General features: G+C 41.8%; 1 protein-coding gene across 1 annotated transcript; it reads left to right on the forward strand.

Annotated features, from left to right (window-relative positions):
- The first annotated feature begins 263 nt into the window (after positions 1-263).
- Positions 264-7,734, forward strand: LOC131900768 (interferon-induced very large GTPase 1-like). The gene has a single exon (XM_059252086.1). The coding sequence runs from the start codon at positions 264-266 to the stop codon at positions 7,542-7,544; it is 7,281 nt and encodes a 2,426-aa protein (XP_059108069.1). The 3' UTR covers positions 7,545-7,734.
- Positions 7,735-12,195: the final 4,461 nt, after the last annotated feature.

Here is a 12,195-nt window from a genome sequence, read left to right on the forward strand (position 1 = left end):
GGTTTGATGTTGAGTAAATGTAGGAGGAAATGCCAAAAATCAGTCTGTTACATTGAATCCATATCAACAACTATAAACACAAATTATGTTCAGTAAACAAAAAATATGTCAAAGACATTAAAGAAATACATATCAGAGAATTAGATGAAGGCATGAAAACCTTGAAGACTTGCCTCCTTAGAACACTCACAAATTGGATCATGTGTAGAAGATTTCTTACAATTGAGACACAGACTAAAAATGTACTTGTTCTTCACAGAGCCATGGCAACAACAAAGTCCACCACTGACGATCCTCAGCCTAGAAGACAGCAAGATCTCCAGGAGATGCTGACAGAAGTGGGGTTGTCTGTTGACTACTGGCTGCCTAAGCTGCAGGAAGACCTGGGTGTGACCTGTGTCCAAGCCTTACAGCACTTAGAAGAAAAAGACCTCCAGAAGCTAAAGTCCCAGACACAACACACATGGGAGAAAAAGGCTCTGGAGAAACTGCTTGACCTCTCACAGCCAAATAGTGTTGCAGAGTTCCAGAAAAATCTAGGGGAGATGATACAGAACAGGAAGAAGCAGGCAGAACTGGCACTGCAGGAACTGAGGGCCTTGCAGTCAGAAGGGAAGAACAGACAGGAAGAGGCAGTGAGGAGGAAAGAAGCAGAGCTGAGACAAGCAATGGAGATCCCTGAAGAGTGCTGGCCAGGGCCTGAGGTGCCCCTGAAAGATGTCACTGAAACAATGGAGAGACAACTAAAGGACATGGAGCCAAAACTGACCTACAGGGGAAACCTGCATGATAGAGACCTGGTAAGATGGGCATCTGGAGGGCTGGCCCTGCAGGGAATTTACAAGACCTGCCACCAAAAGGACCTGGTAGCAAAGAGAGAAGAACTGTTCAGGGTCCCCAAGGAATTCTTCCTCCTTGGATCTGAGCAAGGAAAAAGGATGGAAGCAAAAGAATTCATATCTTCTAAAGAAGAAACCTTGTTCACCAAAACTGTGGAGAAGTTGGGATTTGGAGCAATGATATCAGCCAAGGGTGGATGCTGGGGATTTAGTCTGGAAGGTGGTAGAGATCAAAGTAAACATTCAGACTCTAAGGACATCAATGAATCATATTCAGAGCATTCTTATTTCTGTTCAGCCAAGTATAGCTATATGCCACTGGTCTCCTGCCACTTTCGAATTGATCAGCTCCAGCTCTCCACTGCTGCTCTCAAGGAACTGAAAATCATTGAGGAACAACTGGAACACACTGATGGACCAGACAGATTCCTCGTAGTGAAGAACAGGATTGAAAATTTCTTCAACAGATTTGGCTCTCATGCTAATCAAGGCCCTCTGCACCTTGGGGGAATCTACTGCTGGAAGGCCATTTCAGAGGGTTTCAACAGTGACCAGCTGAATTGTGTGAAGCAGCAGACTGCAGAGGCCTTAGATAGTTACGTAAGAGGGAGCTACAGTGGCTGTGGAGTTGAAGTTGGGGCAAAAAAGGCAACATCAGACTCACATTTAGTAAGATCCTGCCAAAATGCAACTAATCAACAGCTCCAAATCAAAGTCCAATTATCTGTGGCTCAGATAGGTGGACCACCAGAAGCAAATGGAATTGTTGAATGGACAAGAGGCCTTCTCACCAACAACAAAACCTGGTCTGTCATTGAACGAGAACTTCAGCTGGTACCCATTTGGGACATCATCCTATCTAACCACAGAAGCAATTTTAAGAATCCCTTTCTGGTGGCAAAATGCCTGGCAGATAACTACTCTGCTCTGACTGGCCTTGCTGTGCACATCCAGGCTGGAGAAGAGTTGCTGAGCACCATAGACGAAGCAGAACTTTTCCTGAATAATGTGAAATTATGGGAGGTTTCTGACCCTGAAGAACAGCTTAAGAACCTGGTGGATTTCATGCAAGCATTGGCTCACAAAACAAAAGGTTATGATGTTTGGATTAATACATGCCTCACAAATTTGAATCTACAGAATTTTCTCGTAAGAACTGTCAACTTTTGCAAGTCAAACTCTTCCATTAAAAAATCTCAGTTTATTAAATCTCAGTTCTGCAGCCTTCTAGAACCTCATATCTACAAAGTGAAAAACTTTTCTCAGCTAAGTTCAATCATTCAGTGGATCTACCAGGAAGACTCAGAGGAACAGCAAGTGAAGATCACTGAATTTTCTGAATTCCTTAAAAGTTTGAAAGAAATCCAAAAATCTCTCATAGAAGTAAATGTCAAGTCTGGGTCCTCAGAAACAGTAGAAGAAGCTCACAGAAAGGCCACCTATGAGGTCACCAGAGCACTTAGCTCCTTCTTGAACTACCTCAGAGGAGCAGAACAGCCAGACATGCAGCTGCTGCTACTCTTCATTGCAGCTGTTGTAGGATATCAGCCAGAAAGCAATGTTTTTCAGCCTCTTCTGGGGTGCACTGAGATAAGCTTTCTCCTGGATGAAATACAAACTGTCCAACACAGATATCAGGAGCTCAAAACCATCTGCACAGACAGGGCACATGCATTCCTAGTGCTCAAAGCTCTGACAACCACAGTTGGAGTCTCAACCATTTCTCCAGGAGAAAAAACACAGCGCTTGGCATTCACAAGGCAGCATATGAAGCCTTTATTGTCTACAAAATTTTCACATGTTCTCACAAAATTTGAAACTGATCATGATTGGAAAAATCTAGAGAATAGTTTGAGATTACACATTGATGGGAATTATGAAGACACCATCTCAACTTTTCAGATGGATGAGATGAGAAAACAACTGCAAAGTCTCTATCCTGAAAAGAAAGAGACTTATAACCAACAAGTTAATGAAAATAACCAAAAGGAAACCATAGAAAAGGGACCTTTCTTAGACTTACTCCAACGTCTGAATCTAGAACATAACTACCTAAAAAAGATGAGCAGAGCTGACTTCCATCTAATCTACAAGACTTCAGTGTACAATACACAGCCAAAATCTGAACAGGAACTTCCCTTCTATTTCCTACAAAAGCTACTGATGTTAGATTGCGGGTTTAGATATCTAGTCTTCAAAAATCCCGGAAATGCAGAAAGCCAAGACTCTGTAGTTCCTTGCTACCAGGAAAATGAGGCTTTTGATCCATATGAAGAGTTGTTTGGTGACAGAGATGAAGTCACTAATTCTTCACCCACTGAGTCCCAGCCCCACATTCACCCAATGGACATCCAGATGGCCATTTTTCACTGTGCAGATGATCTTGCCAGGCAATATATTCTGTCCAAACTTTCCATTTGTCAATTTGCACTCCCCCTTGTGGTGCCAAATCCCAACACTTCTCAGATTGAATTTTCTCTCTGGTCTCTCAGACAAATTAGGAGAAGTTGGCAAGAGGAAAATGGCTCACAACAGAACAAGAGCTACAGTCACAAGAATCAGCAGATGTGCTGTGTTTCTATGCCCATTGTGTCCTTCATTAGAGTTGGAAATGGCCTCTCTGCTTCCAAATCTCAGATCATGAACTCTCTTCTCAGTAAACATAAACATGATGTGTTTTTTCACAGACACTGCAGAGGAAGCCACAAACACTGTCTCCTGATGGGGGGAGTTGTAGAGATCTGCTGGTTCTGTCCTGGGAGCCAAGGGGAGGACATATTTGACAAGTGTATGGCCTTCACCAATCTTCATGGAGATGTCAAGGAACACAGGAAACAACTCAGCTTCCTGCAGGAGGTCTCTTCTCTCATTGTGATACTCATGTCAGCTTCTGATGACAATAAAGAAAACAAGAATCTTGTGAGACACCTGTGTCAGTCATCAAAACCTCTGATCTGTTTGGTTGATGACAAAGAAAAGGCCATAGCCAGTAATTTTGGTAAAAAAATGAGAATTGGCCTCAGGAATAGAAATGAGGCAGAACTAACAGAGGAGCTCTCAAACGCCATCAAACATTTGCTAGAACTCTCTGGCACTCCTCTCAGCTTAGAGGACTGTTCACAGATTGCTAAGAAACAAGGATTTCTGATTGATGAAGATAAAAGAGAAATGAGAGCAGCCAAAGAAAAGGCACAGGCTATAATGGACCTCCTGAAGCTATCAAAGTTACCTGAGCTAAAAGAAAATTTGCTGCCCCTGCAGGGACAGCTGTGGCACCATTGGTGTAAGAAGGACAAGGAACTCTATCATCTGAGAGAAAAAGGGAATCGGAGCATTGAACAACACAAGAGTGAAATTGAGATAGAAAAACAAAAACTACGATGTCAGCAGTTGAAAAAGGCCTTTCCTCTCAATCCTTTAATGTTCTCTGTCCTACAAATTCTCAAAGAAGATTTAGAAATTTACCCCAAACTCTATTTCTTACACTGGTTAAGTGTGGTTTTAGAAAACCTAACCTCAGGACACTTGGAGAATTTGCTTAGGAAACAACAAGCTTTGTGGTCAATGGTGCAGGAGGAAAAGCAAAAAGCACCAAAGAGCAGCTCCCTGACACTCCAGCAGATAGAATCCATCTCTACTGAGATTCTTGACTGCACTTTAGGAATTGAGCATCTTCTCCGAGAAGTTGGCCAGATCTATGAAGCTCTGGAAGAAACTTACTCCTCTAGAGATAGCCTTTTTCTCTGCCTCCCTGAAATTGCTGCAGACCTGATGGTAGCTGGTGTTTCCACTGAACTGATGGATGGGGATGCTTCCTATGTACCCCTAAAATGGGTGGCAGCAGTTTTTGACAAGCTCTCAGAGAAACTTGGAGACAAAAGACTGTTCGTTCTCTCTATCCTTGGTCTGCAAAGCTCAGGGAAATCCACTTTACTAAATGCCCTGTTTGGGCTGGAGTTCACAGTCAGTGCAGGCAGGTGTACTAAGGGGGCCTACATGCAGCTCCTGAAGGTGGAAGAGACAGGTTCAGAGGAACTTGGCTTTGATTTTGTGCTTATTGTAGACACAGAAGGACTTCGGGCTCCAGAACTCAACAACAAATCCCACAATTGGGACAATGAGTTGGCAACATTTGTCATTGGTCTTGGAAACTTGACTCTGATCAATATTTTTGGGGAGAATCCATCAGAGATGCAGGACATCTTACAAATTGTTGTCCAGGCCTTTCTGAGAATGAAACAAGTGAAAATCTCCCCCAGTTGTCTATTTGTCCACCAGAATGTGGGTGAAGGTACAGCAAAAGACCAAACTATGGAAGGACGAAGGCAACTGGAGCATAGACTGGATGAAATGACAGCATTAGCTGCTGAACAGGAAGAGTGCTCCAACATAACCCGCTTCAGTGATGTAATTAAATTTGATATCAATAGTCATGTCTACTACTTTGCTCACCTCTGGGATGGCAATCCCCCAATGGCCCCTCCCAATCCTCGCTATAGCCACAATGTCCAGGAACTGAAGAATGAGATTCTTAAGACTGCCCAGCAGGAATCTAGGGGAAGGATTATGAAGATCTCAGATGTAAAAATCCGTGTTCAAGATTTATGGAAAGCCCTGGTCAGTGAGCACTTCATTTTCAGTTTCAGGAACACCCAAGAGGTCATAGCCATGAGTAAACTGGAAACTATGTATAACCACTGGACCTGGGAGCTGAGGAGTCATGTTCTGGATTTACAGAATCAGCTGAACAATCAGATTCAGAATGGGAAAATCCTGACACTCACATCTGACAAACTTGAGGGTCCAGTTAATAAGAAATATGAAACAATCAAGCAAGAATTTGACAAATATTTTGAAGAAGACCCAGATAGGGAAACATTGGTTCAATGGAGAACAAATTTTGAAAATAAGCTACTAATGCTTAAAGGTGCACTTATTACAGACACCAGAAGTAAAGGCAATGAACTCATCAATCTCAAACAAAGCCAAGAAAGACTAGATAACCAAAAGTCACAATATGAAAAGGAATTGCTAGAGAAGAGCCAAAAGTTGGCTTTAAGTATGAAGGGCAAAGAATTCAGTGATAAAGAGTTATATGAGAAATTTGATCAACTTTGGAGAAGTTGGATCTACAGTGTGTCTTCGACTGCACCTCCTGTCAAAGAGCCTAATATTGATTTAGATTCTGAAAACATCCTTCTGGATTATTTCAATAAGGAGAAAAACATTGTGGAAAGACTTAAAAGGGACTCTGGAGAGATGTTTGAAATCAATTATGCCAAACATGTCCAAATGAAAAAATGGTGTAAGGTATTATCAAAGAGCTTAAAAAGCTGTCATAAAGAATTCATTAAGAAGACTACTAATCACATTGAATTAAGATTTAATGAAACAATTAAAAACATTTTGAAGCAAAAGCGTGATTACAGTTCAAATGATTTTCATAAAATCTTGAGGATAATAGAAAAAGAACTGAAATCTGTACCCCCTGAAGAAGACTACACATTTACCAGAGATTACACTATTGATTTATCCTTATGTTTATTCCAAAGAGCATCTAAGAGTTTCAAGGAAATAAACAGGGCATTCAAGAGCGCAAATGATCCTGTAAACTATCTGGAGAGAAAGAAAGATGATTTCTTCATTAATTTTAAGATCTCCTGCCAAGGTGCCACCTCCATCACATCTTTTGTTGACTTCTTGTGGCTCAAGCTCACTCCTGCTATCTATGCCACTATATGGGAGCAAATGGGTCTTAAAGTAGCTGGGGACATGAGAGCCACCTGCCCTGCATTCAATGGAAACAGGGCTAACCTGGAGAAATATATTCTCATTTCTCTGGCAGAAGAAGAAAACTTTGATAAGTATTGGCAATACATTCATCAGCCAGAATCCTTTTTCAGGCATTACATTAGTGACCACATTAGAAGATACTGTTCAGAAAAAGAAGGTAAAAAAATAAAGACTTTCTTAAAAATAAGCTTAGGTGACATCAAGAATGCCATCCTCTCTGCCATTCATGAGTCCACAGCAGTAGCTAAAGATAAAGGCAGCACTGCTTCTGTCTGGTTGGATTTGTTCTGTGATCACCTAGGGAGCAACCTGATCTTTCCAAGAAGAGACCTGACAAGCATCGAACACCAGGAGATAAAGGATATGGAGTTTCTCAAAGAAGCCATGAGCGCAGCTTTGGATCCTGCACTGAAGAACGTAGAAGAGGACTGCTCAAGTAAGCCCATAGATGAAATGGTTCCTGACATTGAGAAAATTCTCTCTGAACATCTCTGTGGCTGCTGGAAACAGTGTCCTTTTTGTAATGCAATTTGTACCAATACCATTTCCCAACATGAAGGAGACCACAGAGTGCCTTTCCACCGTCCTGCCGCTGTCAATGGATGGCATTGGTATAAAACAGACCACTTTGTCACTGACTTCTGTACTACTTCTGTAGCAAGTGATTGTTCATTTATTTTAAGTGATGAGAAGAAATTCCCATACAAGAAATATCGAGAAGCAGGGGGTGAGTATGCCACTTGGAGCATCACCCCAGACTCATCTACCCAGCCATATTGGAAATGGTTTGTCTGTCACTTCAGATCAGAGCTCGAAGGAAGATATGGAAAAAAATTTAAAGAGTTAGGTTCTATTCCAGATTCATGGACTAAAATCACAAAGCAAGAAGTACTTGACGATTTGAAAAATTGACAAAATAAATACTAACACTGCCACACAAATGTCACATTTTCCAAAGGATCTGAAAATCAACTTAAGTGGCAGCTTCAATATTGTTGCTTATAAATGAAATACATAAAAATAAATCAGTTAGTATTTCAAGACCTGAAGATTTTCTACTAAAGAGATGCTTTTCTGTGAGAAGAAATAGACTGCCTGATATATTAACCACTGTTTTTATTTTTACCTTTTTTTTTTTTTTGCAAAATTGCGTGTTGCTAGCCTCTGGGTCAAGTGCTCAGAAGATTGTATAATCATTAATAATAAAAATAGATTATGCTCACTTTGATGTTAAGTCTGGGATAGTTTTTGAGTTTAACAAAGATGATGAATATATTGGTGACTTTCTAAGAATAACCTTTGGAATCATGAGATTGCTTTGTATTGGGTAATTTCTCCTTTTCTTTCTGTTTCCCCTTGCTTATGATAATAAAAGACTGAGGTTACCAAGGCAAAAGCAGAAGCTACCTAGCAAGCTGTAGCAAGAAGCTGCGTAGCAACTGCAGAAGCCCAAAGTGACCTGTCAGCTTGCACGTGCACTGTCTCTGAGTCATTACTATGCCTTCCAGGTATCGTGTCCTTTGGACCCCCGAAACTGCTGAGGCTGGTCCCTGGCAAACATCTGAATTGTAAACAAGCCATTCCTTATTGTACATTGAGTCTCTTCAAAGCAATAGAATCCCTAACCAAGACAGAAGTTTGTGCCAGGGACTGGAAATATTGCTGTAATAGACCTGACCATGTTTCTGTTTGGAGTAATGGGGACTTTGGGAGTTTGGGATAAGAAAGCAGTGGAATGCTTTAAATGCTGCTTAATGGGCTGTACAATAGGAGCATGGAATTCAGTGGTACTGGATGTAATTTGATGAACTGTGGAGATTAAGAGATTTCAAAGGAGAAAAATGTTAGCATGTGGCCTGGAGACTGGTCTTATAATATTTTGGTGAAGAAAGTGGCTGCTTTTTACCCTTGTCCCAAGAGTCTGCCTGAGGCTAAAGTGATGACTTTTGGATTAATTTCATTGGCAGAAAAAAATCTCAAGGCAGCCTTGAGTATAGCCTTGGTCATGTGGTTACTGTTGTGGCCACATTGCAAGACCCCCAAGCAAGACCACCACAGAGCTGATATACGATGCAAAACACACATGGGTTTATTACAAGCCTTGGCTTGGTCCATGTCCAACATCCGACACAGTGGGTGGAGGAGGACAGCCCTGAATTCTCAGGATAAGGCGTTTTTAAAGGGAAAAAACCACAAACAGGGTGGTACAAGCCTTGGCATAATATGATTGGGTGAGGGTGTGTAACCTTTGAATTTAATGGTTGGGGATTACAGTTATCATTTTGGGGGCAGACCAGGACAAGTCCCAGGCTTTGTCCTTGAACTGCCATAGAGGCTGGCTGGTGCTGTGGGATGTTTTGTATGGCAAATGTGTTGCTGATTAGTCAATAAATAAAACACTGATTGGCCATTGGCTAGGCAGGAAGTGTAAGCCGGACAAGGAGGAGAATAAAGCTGGGAAGTGGAAGGCTGAGTCAGAGAGACACTGCCAGCCACCACGATGAGAAACAGCATGTGAAGATGCCGGTAAGCCACAAGCCACGTGGCAAGGTATAGATTAATGGAAATGGATTAATTTAAGCTATAAGAACAGTTAGCAAGAAGCCTGCCACGGCCATACAGTTTGTAACCAGTATAAGTCTCTGTGTTTACTTGGTTGGGTCTGAGCGGCTGTGGGACTGGCAGGCGAGAGAGATTTGTCCTGACTGTGGGCCAGGCAGGAAAACTCAAGCTACAAATGGCATCCAACGTGGTGGCATGAGTTTCCACCTAAAACCTGAGAAAAAAGATTCTAAAACGGAGCTAAAAACAGCTTCCTAATTGTCTCTCTCAAATGAGCAGCAGCTGCTGGTTTGAGCTACTGACGGGTTCCTAGCGTGCACGCTCGACCTGCAGTATGGCGGGAATGAGGCCTCTGTAAGTGGCACATTAAGCTTCGTGGTGGATTTAGCCTTGCAGGTACAAAACAAAAAAAGAGGTTTCTGGGCTACATGCTGCTTAGATAAAAGCATAGACCCACCATAGCTCCCAGAGCTGGTGGTAAAGGTAGCCATGTTGGGAAGCTGAGGTGGGTGGAGCCAGCAGCCACAGCTGCTGCAGCTTAAAGCAATAGATTCACAGTAAGACAGATTCAGTTGTAATAGTTTAAAATGTGTGTAAAATATACATAGGCTTGAAAGAGACAAAAAAGGTGATATATACAGTTATATAAAGAAATAAATAGTTTTTAAAAATAAAGTCTTTAAAGAGACAGTAAAATTAATATAGAAAATAAGCCACGTAAAGATGAATATTACACAGAGAATCTGGATTGTGTTGTCTTTGGGATTCTTAACTGCAGAGAGATATTTGATTGTAAAGGAAGATGAGTTAAACCAATATGTATACTTTAAAGATACCTTGACTTCAAAATTTGGACATAAGGATATGTTGCTTTGGAAAAGAGTCTCTTTTGTTTCCACAGAAAGCCAAAGGCTATGGATTTGTTCCAGATTAAGATACATCAGGTTTGACCAGCCAAGAACCCCTGAAAGGTCTCCGATGACACCATGGCCCAGATGATCCAACATCCAGAATGATTTGAAGGCAACTGGCTCAGACGATACACCCTCATGGACTATTCCATAATCCTAAAATTTTCTTTGTATCCTCATAAGATACAGCGCCCCCCTCCAGCAGGAAGTAGTAAGAGAAGCTACGCCCAAATTCCCAAATTATATGTAATTTTACTTTGTTAAGGTTAAAACCTTCCTTTTGGAAAAAAAAAGGGGGGGGAAGTGCTGTGGGATGTTCTGTATGGCAAATGTGTTGCTGATTAGTCAATAAATAAAACACTGATTGGCCATTGTCTAGGCAGGAAGTATAGGCGGGACAAGGAGGAGAATAAAGCTGGGAAGTGGAAGGCTGAGTCAGAGAGACACTGCCAGCCGCCACGATGACAAACAGCATGTGAAGATGCCGGTAAGCCACAAGCCAAGTGGCAAGGTATAGATTAATGGAAATGGATTAATTTAAGCTGTAAGAACAGTTAGCAAGAAGCCTGCCACGGCCATACAGTTTGTAACCAGTATAAGTCTCTGTGTTTACTTGGTTGGGTCTGAGTGGCTGTGGGACTGGCAGGTGAGAGAGATTTGTCCTGACTGTGGGCCAGGAGGGAAAACTCAAGCTACAGGCTGGCCTAGCACATACTGACTGTGGGGGTTGACTCAGTGGGCCAAGCTCTGTACTTGAGCTGCCATGGAGGCTGGCTGACCTAGCACATTCACATTGACCCATGCACATAGCTCTAAGTTGGTGAGGGTCCCAGACGGTAAATGACTGGCTGAACCTTGAGCAGTCAGAGTATGAGCAGAAACAGAGCTACTTCAAGGACTATGTCATAGCCCTCCCTGAAATTGCTTACTCAAGTCTCAGGAAACTGAAATTAAGGCCTGATCTCTGAGAAAAGACTGAGCAGCCTGTTATGGCATCTGTTTGGCCCTTTCAGTTACTAGTGTTCATGTTTATAAAGATTTGTAATGAAAAGGAGCAAGCTGAGCAGAGTAAATTACAAAATGAAGATTTTGAGGAGAAAAAGAGCAACAGGAAGTAGAATGGAGCTAAATCCTGTATTTAAAAAGATAAATGGATTAAGAAATGGATTAAAGAGAGTGGTGATCTCAGGGCAAGATCCCACCTAGCTGTTTCCAATCGGTGAGATAAAAAACTAAAGAAAATCTTAGAACCAAATGTGGTTGGGCACACCTTTAATCCCAGCACCGAGAAGTCAGAGGCTGACAGGTCTCTGAGATCCAGTTTCAGGACAGCTAAACTTAGGCAGTGAAGAAAGCTGGTGAAGATATAATTGAACAAGGGAGGCATGTTCCAGCAAGCAGCAGAACTTGGCTGATTCAGCCACGGGGTTCTGGCTGTAAAATTAAGAATAAAAGAAATAGGTTATGGAATTTGCCCCTAAGATTAAAGAAAGCTGCTGAGGTCAGGCATGTGTCAGAGGAGTCCCTGAATGGAGGACATTTTGTGCAGCTGTAAAGTTGAAGCCTGGATTTCCTTGGAGAACCCAAGATGTTAGAGATGCCAGAGTTGTGGTATAGCTGCCAAAGACAGCTGCTAATAGGAGTGCAAGCAGCTGAAGAGAAAGAAGTACATTGCAATCAACAAAGCTGAATGGAGCTGGAGAGCATTTTGACACCAGACATGAAGATACAGAGTTTGGAGATTTCCCAGCTGGTTTTTAGTCTTGCTTTGGTCCAGTATATCCTCACTATTCTCCCTTCCCTGTGTTTTGCAATAATAATGTATATCCTGTGCCATTATGTTGGAAGTATGGGATCTACTTTTTGATTTTGAATTTACAAGTGATTACAGTTAAGAGACTGCACTAGTTTGAGAAGATGTTTGAACTTTGGAATTCAATACATTGTTGAGACTGGGATATACTGTGGGGACTTTTAAAGTTGGATTAAATGCATTTTTTATTATGATATTGTTACAAGCTTATGGGGGTCAGGGAGTGGACTGTGATAGTTTGAATGTAATTGGCCCCCATAATCTCATATGGAGTGGC

The sequence above is a fragment of the Peromyscus eremicus genome, chromosome 1, assembly GCF_949786415.1.
Source record: "Peromyscus eremicus chromosome 1, PerEre_H2_v1, whole genome shotgun sequence".
Taxonomy (NCBI): Eukaryota; Metazoa; Chordata; class Mammalia; order Rodentia; family Cricetidae; genus Peromyscus; species Peromyscus eremicus.

Coding starts and splice junctions, on each gene's coding strand:
- LOC131900768 (XM_059252086.1), top strand. CDS start 264: ATGGCAACAACAAAGTCCACCACTGACGATCCTCAGCCTAGAAGACAG.